The 22,253-nt window shown below is 37.6% G+C and overlaps 1 protein-coding gene across 2 annotated transcripts in view; it reads left to right on the top strand.

Annotated features, from left to right (window-relative positions):
- The window catches only part of LOC120428538 (uncharacterized), a 146,295-nt gene that overhangs the window by 118,363 nt on the left and 5,679 nt on the right, over positions 1-22,253 (top strand). For both annotated transcript variants that reach the window (XM_052707008.1, XM_052707007.1), the window contains 5 exons: positions 398-1,056; positions 3,891-4,027; positions 4,126-4,336; positions 15,979-16,090; positions 19,921-20,486. In XM_052707008.1, coding sequence (XP_052562968.1) covers positions 924-1,056; positions 3,891-4,027; positions 4,126-4,336; positions 15,979-16,090; positions 19,921-20,486 — 1,159 coding nt within the window. In that variant the 5' untranslated portion in view covers positions 398-923. The remainder of the gene's footprint in view (positions 1-397; positions 1,057-3,890; positions 4,028-4,125; positions 4,337-15,978; positions 16,091-19,920; positions 20,487-22,253) is intronic.

The raw sequence follows: 22,253 nt of genomic DNA, 5'->3' as shown, positions 1-22,253 counted from the left end.
ACAGGGGTTGGAATCACTATAAATGAGAGGAAGGCACCAACACCTAAAGGTGGATTAAGTAACGTTTTTTTTTATGAAAAGTTCATTTTTAGTTAATAGCCTTACCTCAGTGGGGAAGGCAAAACTGTTGTCGGTATTCAGATTTTAGTCCAAGTTAAACAAATATTATTTGGGAGAAAAGTGAAACAATGAAAAACACACCGGTTTTAAGCGAGCATATAAAAAACAATTCAATAGAATCCTGTTTTTCAATCATTTACGCAAATACATATTCCACGAACACACACATATGATGTCGTGACTGACATTGTACTCCCCACGCCGTCACAATCGGTCAACAGCCGTAAACATCGCATACTAATGAGCGCACACGTTGTACTTTCTGATTTATTCACAGCACATCCAACCGGAAGTGGAACCATTGCCATGTGCTGCTGCGGCAGTGTAACGACGAGAGCATGACATCCTCCGACTGCAATCGTCAACAACAACAATCAGCCAGCAAACAGGTGTAACGGGAAATTGCGACAACTAGCGCGCCATTTGGCGTGCACCGCTAGGAGGCAACATCAAAGTCTGTGTGACGCAACTGTTCCGTTGTTCACTTCCGGTTACATACACAGAGCAGTTTGCGCTGCAGTCAGAATGTCAACGTTGGAGAAAAAAGTACAATACAAACGCGTCCCAGCTGTGCTGCTGCTGTTGCCTACATTCAGGTGCTGCTCGTGCCAGAATCGTCCAACCGTGTAACGTAAAATAGAACAAGCTGTACAAAACAATAGTCAAAGTAGCAAACAAAAAAGGGACGCTGCAGGTGCGACACATGTGCACAACCCCCCTTCTATTCATCGTTGAGGACAGAGGTCTTCCCGGAGATTGCAGCATCCACCAGGTGGCAGCGGAAAATAAATGACTGAAGCAAGATGGCCTGGAGAGACGCAATGAGCCACCACAACAGCCGGTGCTGCGGCTGCTGCTGCTGCTACAGTTGTAACCAGCGGCAACTACTAGCTGTGATACTTATTTTTACCATCGCCATGGGAGCACCCCACTCAGGTAAGCGATGATAAAAGAAGGGGATGCGGTGGACTAGCTAGGAAAGCTGGTGATTTTCCAACCAGGCAAAAGATTGGCTCTAATTGTTAAATTCAGAGATTTTTTTCCCGGAGTTAACTCTAAGGGGTTTTTTTTTTTAATCTTTGAAGTTCTCTGCTGTCATGCATGGACACACAAAGCAGGAGTATTCCTCAGAAATCCACAAAACTCGTCGGAAATGCCACACATAAAACCCGTTTTATCGTTTTCATTAAGTCTTGTTCTACCAAGCCAAAGGCTTAAGTAAAGTTTGTGGCAAGGGTTTGCAGAAGCACTAATGACACTAATTACTGGGTCAAATTATGAATTTCTTCAATTTCTAAATTTACCTAATAAAAAAAAATGAAATATATTGAATAAATGAGTATTTTTTTAGCTAGTAAAGAGTAAAAAGTTATCAAATTAATCGAGTCAGATCTCTGAAATTGGGTCCTAAAATTTAGCTTAAATTTGTGATATCATTATTCACAATGATAAAACTCATTTTTCCTCAATACATTGACCCTTTGTACAACTGCAAAGGATTTAAATAAATTTTTAAAACAATTTTTAAAAATTAACTTCGCGGCTCTTCTTGACAGAATTGGGTCCTAAAATGAAGCTTAGATTGCTGATATTATTGTTTACAGCGATAAAGCTTATTTTTCTGAGTACAATGACCCTTTGAACAACAACAAAGAGTTTAAAATGGATTTTTAAATCAATTTTGAAAAAATAACCTCGCTGTCCTTCTTGACAGAAAAGCTCATACTTGACAGCTCGTTCCAAGGGGACCATAGTTGATCCATCGAAAAAATGTTGTCCTGTCAAAAAAAAAATTGTATTAAAATGAAAAAAAGTGATCAGAAATGGTTTTTAATCGTGTTTTTTACCGTTGTACATAAAAACTGACATAGGGCTTTTGTACCCAATTGGTCCAACTTGACAGCACGTTCCAAGGGGACCATAGTTTATCCATCGAAAAAATGTTGTCTTGTCATTTTTTTTAATGTTGGCTTCAATTCAATTCAATTCGGTTTTATTTGTGAATAATCAAGTTACAATGAGTTCATTTAGGTACACAACAGAGTTTTGGTGTTCCTTTCAGCTGTGTTTTACATCGTAATTCAATCGAAAAATTATTACTTATAACTATGGAATAGACAAGAGTAAGAAAAAGTTTTCAAAAAACTTACAGAAGTTATTGTTGGCTTTTTAAGGAAAAAACTCAGAGTTGATGCGTTTGATATCCACTTTTGGCAAAATAGAGATTTTACGTTTCAAAGCATCTTGGAAAACTTGAATTTTACTGATATAGGGGAAATATACCCATTTTAAGCCTAATAAGCGGTCGTGTTTGAATGATGCTGGATAATCTGGAGTGTTCCTTGAAATTTACTAAAACCAAGTACACCACCGAGTAGAGCAAGTTAAAAGTTATGCTATTCCTTTTACAAGCATATAAAAAAATATTTCCCGAGTGCATTCTAATCAGTCGAGTGCATTGGGCCACGCCCATTTTCCTATTTTCAGCTTAGTTCTTTTTTTCTTCCAGCGCTCTTTTGGGTCTGCTTAGTGCTGCCAAAATTGATGAAATTTTAAGCGAACACTCACGAAAAGTAGCATTTATAGAGAAAATTTCCTGGCATCACTGGCTCACTCCAACAGGCGCTGCTGGTGGTGTTGGTGGCCACCCTTTGTTCTTTATTTGCCTTCGCTTCTCGCTCGGTTTTATTCAGCCTTCGATTGGAATGGGTCGTCACAATTTAAACGTCAAAAGGCTTGGCGCGTTTGTTTTTTTGATGGCGCTTGCTAATTATTTACATGTTTCGGGATTATTTTTCAAGTGAGTGACTAACTAATGTGCAAAAGAACATGTTGCCGGTAGTTGGAAGCAATTTTATATCTTAAGCGCTTTGAAAACGTTAGCGCAAGTGAAAAGATATTGATGGCGACTTTCGTTAAGCAGTTAACCTCTCATCTTGCGTGTGGATGTCTGTGCCACCAAAATGATGAGAAATGGTCTCGCAAAATAGAAATAATGATCAAAAGTGCATTAAATTAGATCTTTTCGGCCAGTAAATGGCATAAATTCGCGTGATAACTTGACTTGAGGCGGTGTTGTTGCTGGTAAGTTTATAGCCTACATAGTATGTATGGAGCTTTAATCGAGTACACTCAACCCCCGGTGGTTGGCCACTTTTTCGTTTGACACTTTTTTAGTTTGTACCCCGTTGGTTGGTCAAAGTCAAACTAAAAAGTGACGAACTGTCACTTTTTACACGGTGCTCACACACACAATCAAAATAATCGTTTGGTAGTGTGTGTGAACTCCATGTAAAAGGGGTGCCAAACTAAAAAGTGACCCCGTTCGTTTGACAACAGTTGGTGTCAAACCATCGGGGTTTGAGTGTATCAAACTCTTCATATGACGAAGATACGTGTTTGATTAGAAAGGGTATATTTCCCCTATTGTTGGTTTTGACTGCCGATGCGAAAAACCAAACGACTAATAACCCATTTTTATGAGAAATCGCCTTGATGGAGATTTGGTGACGAACGCTTAAAAGCACTTTTCTCGGTGATACTTTAATAAACAAAAAAAAATAAACTTCTGGACCAAGCTGCCGGCGGGTTTGATAATTATTTATTCATTAATTCATTCAATAGCCGAATTTCCAATTAACGGCAGTCCAAAAGTTTTTTTTTTAATTCTGGGCATCTGTGTTAGGCAATCAGTACTCTTTTTCCCAGGAAATCTGAATCTGAACTTTGAACCCTGATTCTAAACAATCATTTTACAAACTCTCTTTCAGATCCCAGTTCTGCCAACTATCCTGCTCCGGTGACAACACACGGTTTCTTCGCTACCCGGAACAATACAAAAGTCACGGCACAAAAGGGTGGCACGGCACTGCTTCCGTGCACCGTCCTGTCACAAACCTCGGCCCTGGTAAGTGTCCCTGCTCGGGAGCGGCGGACACACAAAGATAAGGTTTTAATTAAACTCTTCTTTCTCTCGTGTATCCGGGGGTGCTGCTGTCCACACAGGTGTCCTGGGTCCGACGGAGGGACTTCCAGCTGCTCACGGTGGGTCTGTCCACGTACAGCAGCGACGAGCGCTTCCTGGTGGAGCACATTCGCCACATGGGCCACTGGGCGCTGCGAATCAAAACGGTCCGCGACGAGGACCAGGGCCTGTACGAGTGCCAGCTCTCGGTTCACCCGGTGCAGTCCGTCTTCGTCGAGCTGAAAGTCGTGGGTAAGTGGGGTGGAGGGATTTTGTTTCTATCTATGGGAGCTTATCGTTGATTTTTTCGGTGGAAGAAAAAGACTAATCGCGAACAATTAATCGAAATGTCGTTGAGATATATTGTATCGTTATTTTTGGAACACGGATTAATTTACCAAAGAATTCGATGCACCAAAGTCTTCACTGTATTCAGCTTAAGGGGTTACATACATGTAAATCGGCAAGAATGTCAGAGGTTGGTTTGAGCACAAACTTTAACTTTTTTTAAATCTGTTTTATGGACATTAAAAAATACATTTTTGCAATTCCGTCGTGAAACTACTTACTTTTCCTGTCATTCTTGAACGACGAAATAGCCTACTTTTCTGTACAAAAAATAACAGAATCGAATAGCAACACTTTTCAAAATAAATGCTGAAAAGTTCTACTTTTCAGCACTGAAATGGGTGCTGAAAAGTTGAACTTTTCAGCACTTGTTTCGAAAAGTAACACTTTTCAACATTTTTTTTGGTTTAAACGATTTATTGACAAAATACATGAAAATTCGACTTAAAATTTCACTCAATGGGTGTTTTCCGAAATTGCAAAAATAGTTGTATGGAACTCGTTGCAAAACTTGATTTTTTCAGCACTCGTCGTATTTATCCAACTCGGTGAACCTCGTTGGATAAATATACGACTCGTGCTGAAAAAATCCTCTTTTTGCAACTTGTTGCATAAACTACTATTTCAACTATTAACAAAATAAGTTTGAAGCCATTTGGTTGCATCATTGCCGAGATATAGCTATTTGAAGTTAGCAGTTTTAAAAAACGGGTGCCACGATATCTCAACACTGCCATGACCAAATCGGCTCAAAATTTTGGTGAAGACTCCTTTAACAGGTACCGTGTGCATGACGAAGGCCGATTTTCAAAAAGTTTATTTTTAAAAAAGATAAAAATATTTTAATGTTTTTTTCATATAAAAATCTGCAGTTTTTTTTATTTTTGTATTTTTTTTTAAATGCAAAATTTCAAAATCGGGCTTCGTCATGCTCACGGGATATGTCTTGCAAGTCTTCACCCAAAATTTCAGCCAATTTGGTCTGTCCCATCTCGAGATATCGTGGTACATTCACTCGGTGTTCAGAGAAAAACGCTCACAAAGTTTGACAGCTCGCTTTGCGCATGGCAAAATTTTCAGCTTAAATCGTCTGTAACTTACTTTAATCATAAAGTTTCTTCATGAAACTTTCAGGAGTGATTGAAATCATATTTTGAGTGGATTTAATAAATTTTCTGTAATATGAAATATTGTGATTTTCTACATGTATGTAACCCCTTAAGGCTGTGAATAGGAAGACAACGGAAAATGAAAATTTTGGAAAATCCTCGAAGATACCCTCTTGCTCGATTCCTTAGGCAAACTTAATCATCTGTGTCAAATTTGAGCCAAATCAATTAAGGTTTAGGGGTCGCTGTAAATCATTGAAGTTTGTATGGAAATTTTTGAAAAAAATGTAGGAAAGAAATTCAAGAATGTCGATTTTTCAGGATGGTGAAAAATGTCAAGTATGAGATTCTAATGTGGAATTTAAACATCCGAGTTGTTCCTGAAAAGTTTAAAGCAATTTAAAGAAGACGTTTTTCTATGACAAGATTTGTTTTCAACAACTTTAACGATCTATACTGTTCATGTTCGCAAAAATGTCCCATATGCAAAAAAGGCAGACTTAGAAAAATGAAAGGCAAGTTTATCCAACACATAAGGCTGCGTGATAAGTTTTCGTGAAAAAAAATGATTTTCTCCAGATGTCTAGAACAAAGTACTGGATGTTATTGTTTTTTTTCTGTTTGACCAATTTAAAACCCAAAACATAATCGAATAATACAATTTTTCAATACAAGTGCTGAAACGTCGAACTTTCAAGCACTCCAATGAGACCTGATTATATTTTTTTAATTTTTTGTATTTGTATTTAACTTTATGCATTAACTCGAGTCGTATCTCGAGAAGGAATTTCCTAACCGATTAGTTACACTCTTAAAACAATAACCAATTCCATAAAACAAAATTTATTACAAAAACTTAATTGTGATAAATTTTACCACTTCAAATTTTTTGTCTGATTAAGTTTTAGTCAGTGTTGCGATCCTCACGCGCTCGTGAGCGCTCATTTTTCGCTCATTCGTGAGGAGGAGCGCTGCGCGAGCTAGCTCACGTTTGCTCCGATTTTTTCAGCTCGCGTTTGCCCACGCTCGCGCTCGCGCTCATTTTTCGCTCACGGAGCGCTCACTTTGGAAGTATCGCGAATCGTTTTACGTTTTTGAGAAAGTTTTTGTTTTTCAATCCTAGTTAGATTTTTTGCTTAAGGCGCAGCATGTCAGTGGAAACATCACTTAGGAACATTTTTTATATATAAATTGAAATAGCTTATTTTCATTGACTCTGTTTTTGGAGACCTACACTGCCGTTCTACGCATAATTGTCCCATGTCAGTTTTTGACGATTTTGACTTTATGCCATTTTTAAGTTTAGGCTGATGTGTACTTTAAGAAAAACACATAAAATCTGGTACTTTGTTCGGAAACTCATCAAAAACAACTGTTCTGTTTGTCCCATCGTTGAACTTCTACGCATAATTGTCCCACCAAGTATTTTCTTACACGGAATCATTAGTTTTACTAAGCATTATGCCTTGTTTACCTGTTGTAAAGCAAGAGGATCACAAATAAGGGTGATAAACTGCTAACTGGGGCGATTAGGGACACATAGGGCGAATAGGAACCCACGGGACAATTATGCGTAGAAACACAGAAATCGGTCGAAAAATTTCAATCGCATTTTTCTCAGTTCTCGAGTTTTTTTTTGAAAAGGTCCTATAAACAAAATTTTTAATTTTTGCTTTTTGGGTGTTTTTAGAACCGCCTTGAGTCAGGGGTATTCAAAAACACCCAAAAAGCAAAAAGTGAAAATTTTGTTTATAGGACCTTTTCAAAAAAAACTCGAGAGTTGCACTTTTTTGAACATGGGACAATTATGCGTAGAACGGCAGTACAGTCAGAGTAGAAGATATAAATATTTTCAATTTAATCGGGCTTACGTTAATAATAGTTAAGGTAAGCAGAGAAAATTACTGGGGGAAGAATATGAGCGCGTAAATAAAAAACAATGAATTAATTCAAGGAGATTTATGCTGTGGTAAGTTCGATTCAATGTTATGTGCTTGCTTGATTAAAATATAACATTAAACTGTTTTATGTACCTAAACAGTTAGTTGACTACCTTTCCAGCGTGCGGGTCAGAATGAGCAACCATTAAAAAAAGTCGTTCCGTTTAAAAATCGTTCAGTGCTTTGAAACGGCTGATCATTTTTATAAAGTTAATCTTTCTCATTTTAGAAAATGGGGTAAAATTGTTGAAACAGTTCTCTTTTTACAAAAAAAAAACCTCCAAATGGCTAGTGTTTGAAAAACCCATTTGAATGAAATAATATAAATTGTCATTATTTTGTTTTACCACATAAAGGGTGTCTCCTCTTCCCCCAAGTAAATTATATGTTACACTTCAGCTACCAAGCCTCTGAAAATGTTCAACTATAGATTCAATAAATGTTTTTTTCAATATGGACATTCTCTAAAATGTTCCAAATATATAGGGATGATTATATTTTTTAAAAAGCTATTGCTGGGTTTTTTTTAAAGGTCCAATAAAACAAATTTTATTTTTTTTGCTTATTTTTGTGTTTTTTAATCCGCCTTGAGTCAAAACTCTGGATTCTAGAAACTTTAAATAAACATAATTTGTCAATTAATTCAATTTTTGTACATATCAATGCATCTCTTCACGTCAATGATTTTTTACATTAAGAATGAGTTAGCTCTTTGTAAGCTCACTCAAGAGTGAATCATTCTGCCCCTTGGCTAATTCTGAATTTAAAATAGAACGTATATTTCGGTTCGCCGACTAAATCCATTTCATTGCTTACTTTTGTTTTTTTGACCACTTTCTTGTTTGTTTTGCTGCCTGGGCTGAGATAGTTCTAAAACTTCGTTTCAAACAGGCAGATGCTTCAACAAGGAAAAACAACTACCGTAATTCGGGGTGACTTTGATAGAAATCCTAATTGTTTTTTGGAATATTTTCCAACAGGTAAGGTTTTTCTCAAGATTATTATTTATAAAACATGTACTGGGGTAGGCCACACAAAGTCCATGCACTATTTTGGAAAAAAGGTTTTTTCAATAGTGTTTAGAAAAATAGTTACGTTAAAAATTCTTGGTTTGAATTCCGGGGTGACTTTGATAGTCATAGTTTTTCTTGTTAAAATCATATTTAAGATGTTCAAACTTTATTTGTACGTTAAATGTACCATCGCTAAAGTAGCTGCTATAGTTTTCAAGAAAAAAAATCAATGTTTATATTTAGTTAACTAAGTTTATAAGCTTTTTATCAAAATACATATAAATTTTAGGTAAATTTTTTAAAAAGTCGGATTTTTTCCTGAAATTTGTTAAAACTAGTTTTGTTTATAAAATTATCGATTTATATTGCATTTTATACTGAATTCGAAGCATGAATCACAAGATTTCACATTTTACATGAAATTTGTTCAACTGAAATTACCTATAAATTTGGTGATTTTTTTTAATTGTGTTATAAAAACACATATTATTTATTATTTACAAACTTATTTAACCTTCTCCTAGTAGAAAATTGTCCAAAGAATCCGAAAATGCATTCCGTTTTCCGATTAAAAATCATGTTCATTGTGATGACCGAGCCACGTAGCCCAGTGGTAACGCTTCCGCCTCGTAAGCGGTAGTTCGGGGTTCAAATCCCGGCTCGGACCAACACAACTGGTGATCTTTTCCCTTCTGGAATCGATTGCTTAGTAAAGGGAAGGTAGTGTATCGTCACAAACTGGACCTTATCACGACACCTTAGGGAGGCGACCTATGGAATGTTAACAATAACCTTAACATGTTAACATTAAGTTGAGAATGAAACTGCCACTGAATCCGCTTTGTAAATGCCGGCCCCGATACTCTTCAAGGGTGTTCCCCTCAGGAACTGGGAAAAATTTACTTTTTTTACTTTATTGTGATGATCATGACACTTTGAGAAGTTTAAAAAAATGACTTTCATCAACATTTTCTTAGCAATACTTAACTAACTTTTTAAACTTTTCACAATTTTATGAAAAGTTCTTTTTGAGGTACTTTGAACACTTCTCTACCACGGTCAGTATGATTCTAAACCATTCCGTACGTATTTTAATTGTACTCTTCATTTTGCGGAAAAAATGCAAACCTATCAAAGTCACCCCGGCTATCAAAGTCACCCCGTTTTACGGTACCTACTAGCGCAAAACGCTCCGGTGAGCGTGAGCGAGCACGAGCTACCTGATAAAAACTCACGCTCCAGCTGGAGCGAGCGCGCCTTCCGTGAGCGCTCGCTCATTCGCAACCCTGATTCGAACTGACAACCAATTGCCAAACAGCGACTCTACCAAGACAAGTTATTTTTTCCCAGGAAGACGACTCCTACACCTGGACTGAGCTAACGACCTAACCTCTTAGTATAGGACTGGACTAACATATACTTCCCCATCTGAAGGAAGACGTGATTAGACAAATCTCGTCTCGAAAAATGCACCGGGGCTGACTGGAAGTGAACCCAAGCAAACTGGGGTGAGAGGCAAAAATGCCTACCACTAAATTAAATTAAATTTGGTAAATTTCGTAACCACAAAATGCATTCAAAACTATGCAATCGAATCCAAAAAGCTGCTGTTCCATTCAAGTTGACGACTTGGCAGCCTTGAAGAAGCACCAATTCAATTAAGACTTCAGATAAAGTTGTGTACTATGTCCAATTAAAGTGTACAATTGAGCCAAGTATCAGTGAATTACATTTACCCAGTTAATTAACTTCCCTTTGATTAATTTCAAATTACTTTCCATCGTAAATCTCTCATCTCTCGCAGCTGAACCACTTAAAGCAATTGAAATTGTCACAACTGATACGCGATTAAGCGGCAAATAAAGCGAAACGGGCAAAGGTGCGATAATGAATTCCCAAAGTTAGATTAGCCTTGGCACGCAATTAAAATTTAATTTCCATTTGCGTCCTTCTTGAGTCCTTTTCCGTTCTGCGTGTGGAATGCATAAATTTTCCCGGAAAAACAGGCTTTCAAAATAATCTCCACCCCCAAAAAGTGCGCACGTTCCCACAACTTTCCGCCCAATTTCGGTACGATTTAGGGCCAAATTAAACGGTTATGGCTTTCCAATAGGGGTAAATAACAAAGCTTCTCTTTTGTGTGTGGCGCTTTCTTCCCAAGCCCGGTCCTAATCCGACGTAGACCTGGATGTGTGTCTGTACTGCACAGTAGGAAAAACCCTCACCGATCGACTTCCAAATGGTCCCAAAGTATAAATAAAATAAATCTTAGTTTCAAAATTCGGGTCCCCACCGAGCCGGAAGAAGCCAAACTAAGGGAGGGGGAAAAGGGGTGGTAGCACGTGTCCCCACCAGCCGACGTCACACCTTGGTCGGGATTTGGCCCCGGTGTCGGAAGTCACGGAAGAGGGTTGGAATAAGTTTCGAAACAAATTAAATTTTGCCAATCGTACCACAGAGATAGAGAAGTGGGAACGAAATGGCAATGTTGAATCTACCCAGAAATGGACTCTAGAGAAATGGGTTTAGTACGTTTTTGATTCTAAATAGTTTGCTGAATCTTCGTTAGGGTAGGGTTTCCAAATTTGTTTATTTAAATTGGATTCTATGGAACTAGAATTGGGCTTGTTACAAACATTGTTATTATAACTTTTAAAATCTTAGCGAAAACATGCATTCGAAAGTTTAATTCATTCGTTAAAAACTTGTAACTGTTGGAAATTCTATGTAAAAACTGACTCAAGGCTCTGGAAGGCATCAATCCATATCGGCCATTTGGCGGCCATGTTTGTTTTAGAAAACATTCAAATCTTGATTCAGAATGTTTCAATCAAAAAATGGTTTTCTTTGTGTTGTTTGTAGAAGCATTTTACATATAGTGATAATTTTTTCATTTCAATTTACTATTTCTGGACCCTGAATTCAGAACCATCATTGAAAGTCATTGCCACAAGAGTGAAGGACACCTTCTACGACCTTAATCCACTGACGTGGTTAATGTCTTACCTATCATTATTTTTTTTAACATGAAATATTGTAGCATTGAAATTAGCTTAAGAGATAGCAATATATTAGTAGATTAAATCTCATCTGCCCAATTTTTTCGCATTAATTCATTTTTCCCGTGTCCAGGAGATCATTTTGAGTAATTTTTGTTTCACCAAAAACTTGACTTAGGAGAAATACTCGCTCCTAACTCCATTCAATTTGCTGATTTTCACTATTTAAACAACTAATTTTGCAAAACTTTTAATTGAAACTTGCTTGTTCACTTCCAGGGTTGTAAAAATATCAAAATATCAGCACTCAGCAAATACAATTATCCCGCCTGAATATTCATGCCTTAAATACAACTGCTCTTCTCTCCTTATTGGAACTCTCAGCGCCGATCATAGCCGAACACATTTTCGTGTTTACACACTCGCGATTGACATTTTCCTTTTCTCTCTGATTCCCGCTTCCACGATCATCCTGCCGCAACATATCACTCGATTTCAGTTGAGAACGCTTTTAATGAGCTGTAATTGAATCTCAAAGTGCTGATATGGCAACATTAGAGGCACGATGGAATTAGATGCTGTTCCCCTACTTGATTTATTTTATATTTTTCATCGTATTTTTCGTTTTAGATGGTAGTTTTAGAACTATTGTTCAACCACAATCATTATATTTTGCTTATTTCATGTTTTTAAATATTTTCTAGTATTTGTTCTATGTTTTTTTAATTGAGTGCTTTTCACACCATTTTATTTAAACTTAGGCCGTTGCAAATATTTTTTCAAGTGTATGTCCCTCGATTTAACTGATGACGGAGGCTGGGGAGGGGAGCAAATAAAAAAAACAGATTGCAATCCACGAAATCGTTAATCGTTAATTGAAAACAATCTTGGTTTTAAAGTTAAAATATGTTTTGCGATGAAAAAACACTTTGCCGTTCTGTGCATTGAAATTTCATAAAAATTTAAAATATTTTGGACGGTTTCTTAAAATAATTACCAACGCAGGAAAATGCATTTTAAATTGTTTTCAGTTGTTTGCCCGTTAGGGTGACAATAAAAAAAATCAACCTCAGGGATACCCCCTGTTTCGATTCCTTAGGCAAAAATAAGTTACTGTGAAAATTTTGAGGGAAATCTGTTAAGATTTAAGCTGGGTGATGAATAGAGAGAACGCGTAACGTGATTTTCGAATAATCCCACTTTGTTTACATCTACAAAGTAGGAGGCTGTTCAAGCACTGGCATGACTTTTTTCTTACTGGTAAATGAGCTGTTTTATAATCAGTGGTATGTATTTTATTTTGTCTAGTTTTCTACATTTTTTTTGCTGAAAAATCGTGTGTGTTAAAAGAAGTTTTTTTACGGGTGACGAAGATCTGCGGCGAGAGTGTCATTCTGCGATGTCGCATATAAATTCTCTGGCTGATTTTGGAATACTGCAACTCTAGAGTTTTTTTTTTTTTTTTTTTTTGAATAGGTCATATAAACATATGAAACACAATAGCTTATAGGACCTTTTCAAAAAAAACTCTAGAACTCTTCTTTGTCCAGTGAAAAAAACATCGTTAATTCTAGCGAAGCTAATCCAACAATCAGAAAAGATTTTCACTATGCCAGTATTTTTTCAAACGGAATCAAACAATTGAGACAGCTTCAGGATGGATCCAACCGCATTGACTCCATAAGCAACTTCCATTCATAATTATAAAAAATGACGATCTCACCTGAGCAATTCTCTACGAAATCGGTATTTTTTCTTCAATTTTAATTTTTGTATTTTTTAATCCGGCTGAAACTTTTTTGGTGCCTTCGGTATGCCCAAAGAAGCCATTTTGCATCATTAGTTCGTTCATATAATTTTCCATACAAATTTGGCAGCTGTCCATACAAAAATGATGTATGAAAATTCAAAAATCTGTATATTTTGAAGGAATTTTTTGATCGATTTAGTGTCTTCGGCAAAGTTGTAGGTATGGATACGGACTACACTGGAAAAAAATAATACACGGTAAAAAAAAATTGGTGATTTTTTTATTTAACTTTTTATCACTAAAACTTGATTTGCAAAAAAACACCATTTTTAATTTTTTTTTATTTTTTGATATGTTTTAGAGGACATAAAATGCCAACTTTTCAGAAATTTCCAGGTTGTGCAAAAAATCTTTGACCGAGTTATGAATTTTTTAATCAATACTGATTTTTTCAAAAAATCGAAATTTTGGTCGCAAAAATTTTTCAACTTCATTTTTCGATGTAAAATTGAATTTGCAATCAAGAGTACTTCAGTGAAATTTTGATAAAGTGCACCGTTTTCAAGTTAAATTCATTTTTAAATGACTTTTTTTTAAAATAGTCGCAGTTTTTCATTTTTTTTATTTAGTGCACAAGTTTGCCCACTCTTGAAAAAAATATTAATATCAACAAAGTCCGAAGAAGTAAAATATAGAGAATTTTCTCAGCTTTTCAAAAATATTTTTTTCAAAAGTGGGCAAACTTGTGCACTAATTTTAAAAAATGAAAAACTGCGACTATTTTGAAAAAAGTTACATAAAAATGGCTATAACTTGAAAACGGTGCACTTTATCAAAATTTCACTAAAGTACTTTTTGATTGCAAATTCAATTTTACATCGAAAAATTAAGTTGAAAAATTTTTGCGACCAATATTTCGATTTTTTTTAAAAATCAGTATTGATTAAAAAATTCATAACTCGGTCAAAGATTTTTTGCACAACCTGAAAATTTCTGAAAAGTTGGCATTTTATGTCCTCTAAAACATATCAAAAAATAAAAAAAATTAAAAATGGTGTTTTTTTGCAAATCAAGTTTTAGTGATAAAAAGTTAAATAAAAAAATCACCAAATTTTTTTTACCGTGTATTATTTTTTTCCAGTGTAGTCCGTATCCATACTTACAACTTTGCCCAAGACACCAAATCGATCAAAAAATTCCTTCAAAAGATACAGATTTTTGAATTTTCATACATCATTTTTGTATGGACAGCTGCCAAATTTGTATGGAAAATTATATGGACAAACTAATGATGCAAAATGGCTTCTTTGGGCATACCGAAGGCACCAAAAAAGTTTCAGTCGGATTAAAAAATACAAAAAAAATCGAATGACCGAAATCCTAGAGAACTGCTCACCTTCAACTTTCTAAAGATTTCTTGACTTCAACTTCAGGTCCTCAAAGGCCACATATTTTTACCTATTGCAAAATAAAAAAATGATCGATAACAATACTTTTTACTTTTGTCGAATAGTAAATTGGTTCCACTTTGACAGTTCAAAATTGAGGCCGTTTTGCGAACCACTATTCAGCACCCAGGGTTTAAGAGTCGCTATACTGCCCATGTTTGCATAAATGTCCCATATGCAAAAACAGCAAGCTGAGAAAAACGTTAAGTTTTTGCGAAAAAACTGGATTCCCTCCTGATTTTTAGAAAAAAAAGTACTGGATGTTGTAGGCTCTTTTGAGAGAGCACACGATTTTGAACCAAACTATACATCAAAAACTCAGCAACGGAAAATGGTAGATGATTGATATGACTTGCTGTTAATTTACCTCCAATCAAGTTATGGTTTTCAACGCCAAAAGAAAAAAACTGAACGTGGACAACTTTTGGATTCTCTATGATCTATAAAAAAAAGTGACTGAGGTTTACTTTTTTAGACCTGTTTAGTACGTTTTGAGATAATTCATTTTTAAAACAAATTTAATACATTATGAAATCATAGCACGCTTGAAGCAGTAACCCTGCCTTATTTAAAAAGGAATTACACACAACAGATCGGTTCCAAATACCGTACGATAAAGATCCACCAGAAAAAAATCCCAGGAAGAGAAAACAAACGCAAAGAAAACCCTCCCCTAATGGACGTTTTAATTGAATTGCCCCCACAAATACACACACACACACTCATGCTCACACACTGGACCTGAACCCTGGACGGACCGGACCCTAATGTTCTCCCAGAAGACACACGTCCAAACCAGGTCCATCCTTTTCCTGTCCCGTATCTGGCTTCAACTAAGTTAAAAGTTTTAGATCCCTTTTCCGCACGACCGACTGACTTCCCTCTTTCGTCATCCGTTTGGCCGGGACAGATCGCCCACTGACCACCAGCTTAGATTCCTTGCCCTAGGTCCCCACAGGTCAGAGAGGCCTGTGCGCTGTGCTGATTGGTTTTGGGAGAATTAACCTTTTTGGATTGTGTTGTTTTGGTTTTTTTTCGGCAAATTTAAATTAGGTTAATGCTTGATTACTGGGAGCTACCTATGAAAAAAAAATAGATACCGTAACATTGGGTCTGGGGGTGAGATTGGGTCATACAAATTTCAGCATTTTTGTATGAGCCAATCTCACCCCCCATACCCAATGTCACCCCTGATGATGGTAACTCTGAAAAAAAACGATGCGTCGATAAAAAATCATTTATTTAAACAAAACAAGTTTTAAAAAGTTTTTTTCTTCTCATCCACAGAGGCCGTTGCGGACATCGTGGGGGCACCGGATCTGCACATCGACGAGGGCTCCACGCTGCGGCTCGAGTGTAAGCTGAAACGAGCCACCGAGTATCCGGAGTACGTGTTCTGGTAAGTGCAATTAGTGTAGTTTACCGGTTGCGATTCCCGTGCTGTTTAGCCATTTCGAATATTGGATGTTCCGTTGTGATGCAAGGTTTCCATGTGTAAACTGAAAACAAATCTGAAATTTAGAGGACATTTTCAAAACAACCTATGATCAACTATAACTCAGATAATACCGCCAATACTAGATTTTTTGAAGCATCGATTATTCGAAGTTCAATTATCCGAAGGTTTGTGTGGGATTTGAAATGAGGAATCTTCCTAAATATTATAATAAACTAACGTGGCAAATTGAAACAAAAAAAATGCTCAAGTTTTGAAAATGTCATAACTGAAAAAAAAGTATTTTAATCATCTTCAAAAAATGCTGAAATAATTATTTAATGCTATTCACTAGCGTGTCTAGCTCCTCGGAAAAAAAGGGCCAATAATATGGACGTTTTGAAAATTACGTCGTAGTTACTCCGACATTTGCTCTTAATTTAGTCGGAGGATGGTGAGACAGTTGCCCAATGTTTCACCACCCTGTGCACACTAGTGATGCTAATTAATTATATGAAATTCGTTCTCTCTCAACAAAACATTACAAAAATATGTGCTAAAAATTGCAACATCTTCCATTTCTTTTCAAAATTCCAAAAAGCAAACAACTGATGTTAAAAAAAGAAAGCAAGCATTATGTTTTCTTAACTTGACTTTATTTGAAAAATTTCAGTTTCGTTTTCATTTCATATTTTTCCACAACCATTAACAGTATTTCTGAGAAGGCTACAAATAAGTTTGGTTGTCAAAATAGCTGTTGGAGCAATCACACAAAATTCCAGGAAAAAAAATCATGGAAACTATGTTTCGTAATTGCTAGTTCCTCGTATTTTCCACACTGATAGTTGGCTGAACGAGCGATATTTTGAATGCATCTGAAAATTCCTTGTAATTGATCATAGAGAATCAAGTCGTCAGTTATTCTATCAACTGCATTCATAGAAATGTTTCTGAAATCAAATATAATTTTCATAAAGCTGTACCTAATGACTTTCTGGAAAATTTTAATTGAAGTTCTGGTTATTTCAAAAACTTAACATCAATCATGCAATCAATACGTGCATGATTGATATTAAGTCTTTGTAATCATCAATCACTGTTTGGTCTAAAATCGAAAAAAACGCTACGCAAAAGTTGAAACCATTAGAGAGCACCTATGCGATACTTCCAAGTAATAACCATGATTGGCAAGCACCGCCCACCATACGTTCCAGGTTCGTAAAGTTTTGCCACTTTGGTCCCACAATGGCGACACCCCAATTTTCCCAAAACTCTCCACACGTAATGCAATAAATTTCCCTCCCATCAGCCATGGCAAAACTTTTCTCGCAAAGTGTGAAAAGCTGATCAAATGACTGACAAAGAGGCGAAAAGGAAAAGTTTGCAAAACCACAATCGTCGACTTTCGTTTTAATCCAGCAGCAGCAGCAGCAGATTCTTCACCTGAAGTATGCAGCTTTTAGTCTGCAACACTAAAGCACTTTTAATGCAATCTCGTTAGGGAACGTCAAACTTGCAAAGTAGGCAGTGGCTCTCAAGCTTCTGCGTGATAAAAAAATAGTTTTTTTTTAATTTGCAGTCCTTAAAAAAGGGTGTAATCGGTGTTTAACCTATCTCACAAAATAATATTGATATTATTTATATTTATGAGTTTTTTTTAGAGAAAAATTTCAAAGATTATAATGATATCTGAATCCGTCGTTCAACGTAAGGGACTATTCATAAACCACGTGGACACTTTGAAATCTCAGACCCCCCCCCCCCCCCGTCGTAGACAATTTCCATACAAAACAAATCTTTTTTGTATGAAGCGTGGACAATCGCTGACCACCCCTCCCAAGAGTGGAAACAAGCTGAGTCATCGTCTAAAAATAGACGGCGTCCTATCTCGCCCAGCAAAATTAAGTCGATAAAGTAGTCGGTTTCGATGAGAAAAAGTGGAAAACGTGGTCTAAAAATAGCGACGCCATCCCCCTATTACCGAGAGTACTTTACTCATGGTTCATCTTCAAAAAAAGTTCATCTATCAAAAAAAAAAAGTACCGGTACCGAGACTCGAACCCAAGACCTTCGGCATATTGTACCGTGCCTTTGCCGTATGGGCTACCATGGTTCGGAAACTAAGTGGCGGTCATTTGTCTTTATAAGCCACTCAATAGGATGAACTTTTCCAATGAACGAATGAACACGCGAGAGGACTATACTCTCGCAAAATTGCACTTTCCTCACGTTTCTTTTCGTGAGGATTATCCCCTCGTTCTTTAACTTTGGGTGTAGCAATGGTGGCCGACAGCTATAAAGTCAACTTCGTTTTTTTTTCTGTTTAATATTACTCCCTGAAATATGTAGCCCATCAGTATGGGAAACCTACTTGACCAAAATTTCAAGCTGATATATACGTTTATCCTTTCCATTTTTCATCGGTTTGATGGCCGTGCGGGCTAAGGCGCCAGTCCTTACTGATGGTGCTGGGTATGAATCCCGTCAGTTGCAACTTTTTTTTTGTGTTTACAAAAATTTTACATGCAGTGTGTAATATTAAGTGCCTTTTCTGACGAAGGTGATGTGCATGCTTTTGCATGCGATTTTACCATCGGATTTTTTGCTGTATAGATTTTGGCTCGGGGTCCCCCTTAGACACTATTTTCTAGTGATAATTTTACCAAATTCGTGTTCATGAGTCAATTACACAATAAAAACATGCATAAAATTTTTTATTTTTATCCATCTTTAACCATTTAAAAAGTCAAAGTTAAAAAAAAAAAATTCTGGTGACATCTAGTATCCTTGGAAACAAACTTGATTTTCAATAGATGTGATTTGATGATTTTTTAAACTTTTCAGGCAGATTGGTGAGGTCCAAACGACGTCACATACAAAAGGGGTGTGCCCTGTTCGTGGACTCACTCTTAAAATAAGAAATGGAAAACAAGAAGACAAACTTTCTGTTCATTCGCCCATTGTCTTTCGACCGTTTGTCCATTCGATCTTACGTCTTTTTTTTTGGTTGGCCCCGAAGAAATTTGTATATTAAGCATTATCATAGACTCACATAAGCTTAATATGAAACCTCCAATATTTTGCTTCATCTGTGCCTTTAATTTTTTGCAAGAAACTTTTGATTTATAGTTAATTTTTAAAAATATATGGAATGACCACCCATTCCAAAGTTTCGCTATTTTCGCAAAAAAATGTTAAATACTTCAATTTTCAAACCGATTTCAATTGTGCACTTTGGGAGCGTTCTTTTATTGCGTAACGCAGTTTTGGGGGAAGGGACGCTGAAGGCCGTGTTACGCTCCATGCAATGTTTTAAAATTTGTATTACAAATTTGTTACGAGGGGAGAGGGGGTCTGAAATTCAATTTTATTCAAATAAGTAAACAAATAAAATAAAATAAATAAAAAAAATTTCACGCGTTACCTAATAAAACAACGCTCCCTTTGTTGTGCACGATTGAGATGGAATATATTTTGGATTCATTAACTTTTGAGCACAACCAAATTCCGTTGAATCGTTCTATTTTGAAGAATCGGTGAAATCTGAACAGTGGCCGATTCTGTAAAAGGTCAATTTTTATACCCATTATCTACAAGCTTGAACTTCGATACCCATAAGCCAATACAGCCCAAACTTGCATGGTTCGTAAATGTTCCTCCGGCGGATCATCCCTGCAGGCTGCCGGTCATTCTGGATTGTGGCCGCTTCCGTAGAACTTTTGAAAGGGTTGAAATTCAGTTTTTTGTAGAAACACTGGATAAAATATTATCGTGACTTTCCTCCTTCGTTGCAGGTACCACGAGCAGAACATGGTAAACTTTGACCAGCAGAATGGCTTTTCGGTGACGCCGTTCCAACCGGCAGCAGGAACGGCCCTGCCCGGAGCTGCCACCACTACGCTGAACGACGACGACGACGGTGTCGGAGCGGTCCCGGTGGACTTGAACCACCTCGGGTCGTTCCACCACCATCACCACCATCATCATCGTTATCATCACCATCGGCGTCGTGGTGGCCATAATCATCGCCGCTCAGAGGACAACACTGGTGACGGCGACGCGGCCGCCAACGCCGACGAGGACGATGACAGCTTTGGCCTGAACGCGCTCGAGCTGATGGGTCCGCCGGGGTTGCTGCTGCCGCCGGATTCGGGTCTGCTCGCGGGGGAGGCGGACGACGATGGCGGGTGGCCACTTTGGAACCAGACTGGGGCAACGTCGTTTCTGCCCTATTCGCGCATTTTGTCGCCCGCCACCAGCGTCCTCACAATCAAGGGGGTCCACTCGAAGCACGCCGGAAATTACACGTGCGCCCCGTCCAACACGCAACCGGCCAGCATCACCGTGCACGTGCTGCAGGGTGAGTTCAGAAAGGAGAAATGAGGTGGTTGTTGGTTTTTGGAGATCGTATTGTCCTGGGTCAGTCAGGCGGGGAGGGAAAGCGATTCGCGGTAGAGTGTAAAGTTTAATTGCGGGTCATTCAAAAGTTTACCGAGTGACTATAGAACTTCGGCGTTAGCAACAGAAGAACAATTTTGACGCAGCACAATTGGTATAGCGTTTTTGACTAGGTATTTCTTATGACCTCTCTGAAAAAAATAGTTACACAATAAAAAAAAATTTACCCGCTTTTTAAATTAGACTTTTCAAATAAAAAAATGATTGCGCAAAATAAATTATTTTGAAAAGAATAATTGTTGGATATGTTTTAGATGACAAAAAATGCTATCTTTTGAGATATGGCACAAGTTGGTTAATAATTCATTTGAGAGTGCTGTCTATTTATCAAACAAATCATTTTTTAGAAACTTGGAAAAAAGTGGAAAAAATTTAGTCGTTTTGTTGGACGAAAATCAAATTTGCAATCGTAAGTAGTACTTTACATAAATTTCCATATCGTGCCAAGATTCTGAGTAACAGCCACTAAAAATTGATTTTTGCCTTCGTCTCTGAGGTAAGGCTATAATCCTGCTCTAAAAATGAACTTTTCACAGAAAGCTCGTAGACCCACCTTCAGGTATATTATCAAGTTAGTTAATCGATAAAGTTATCATTGATAATATTGGCGTCTAACGATAACGATAATGGTTATCGTTATCTTTATCGAAAATGTTATCGACGATAACGGACGATAACTCATTTTTAAATTCTTTCTAAAATTTACCTCATTCAACCATATCATGATAAAATACTCCAATTTTCACAAAATATTTTTATTTCAATTTCAATTCGGTTTATTTGTGAATAATCAAGTTACAATGAGTTCATTTAGGTACATAACAGAGTTTTGGAGTTCCTTTCAGCTGTGTGTTACATCGTAATTCAAACGAAAGTATTATTACTTATAAATATTAAATAGAAGGCAAGAGTAAGAAAAAGTTTTCAAAAAACTTACAGAAAGTGCAATGGGAAAAGGATAGATAAAGAGAAAGCTTAACACTAGATCACAGAAAAAATATCAATTATAGATGTGCTTGATCATCAGCTCCCCAAGGGCCAGGAATTGTTCCGCCTTATTCCGGCAGCTCCGAAACCGCGTCATCATCTCCCCCGCGAGAGCAAAGAACTCCGGCAGGGTAAAGAGATCTTCCCCGGTGACTTCTTGCTGGCCCGCATTGCCGTTACCGGCAGCGACCACGCTGGCGAACGAACGCCCCCAACCAGGAGGGAACGCTGAGTTGTCCGCTGGAACCGTACGCTGTCCAGCTGCAGGAACGGCTGCGCTCGTACTTCGCTGAGGAGAGTGGGACGCTGCTGCTTTCTTCTTCCTCTTTTCCTGCTCCTCGAGGTAGGCCTTGCGCGCAACGCATCCGCGGTAATTACCGGTATAGTTGCCGTCACAGTTCGCGCACTTTACGCGCGGCTTGGTTTGTTCTGCCTTGTCCCCCAAGTCCGCCTTTCGTGGCAGTGCGCACGCCTCTGAGAGGTGTGACTCACCGCACTTCACGCAGCGGGGCCGGAGGTTGCAGTTCCGCGAGCCGTGGCCGAATTTCTGGCAACGGTGGCATTGCGCTACGTCCGTCGGGTTCTTGGCGTAAAACCGCCAGTTTACCCAAAAACCGTCCAACGTCTTAGTCCGCCGCAGGTCTTGGATCTTGACGGTGCCGCGGTCGAAGTACAACAGGTA

This window comes from Culex pipiens, chromosome 2 (assembly GCF_016801865.2).
Source record: "Culex pipiens pallens isolate TS chromosome 2, TS_CPP_V2, whole genome shotgun sequence".
Classification (NCBI taxonomy): domain Eukaryota; kingdom Metazoa; phylum Arthropoda; class Insecta; order Diptera; family Culicidae; genus Culex; species Culex pipiens.
The sequence above is the reverse complement of the archived record's forward strand: the minus strand, read 5'-3'. Positions and strand labels throughout refer to the sequence as shown.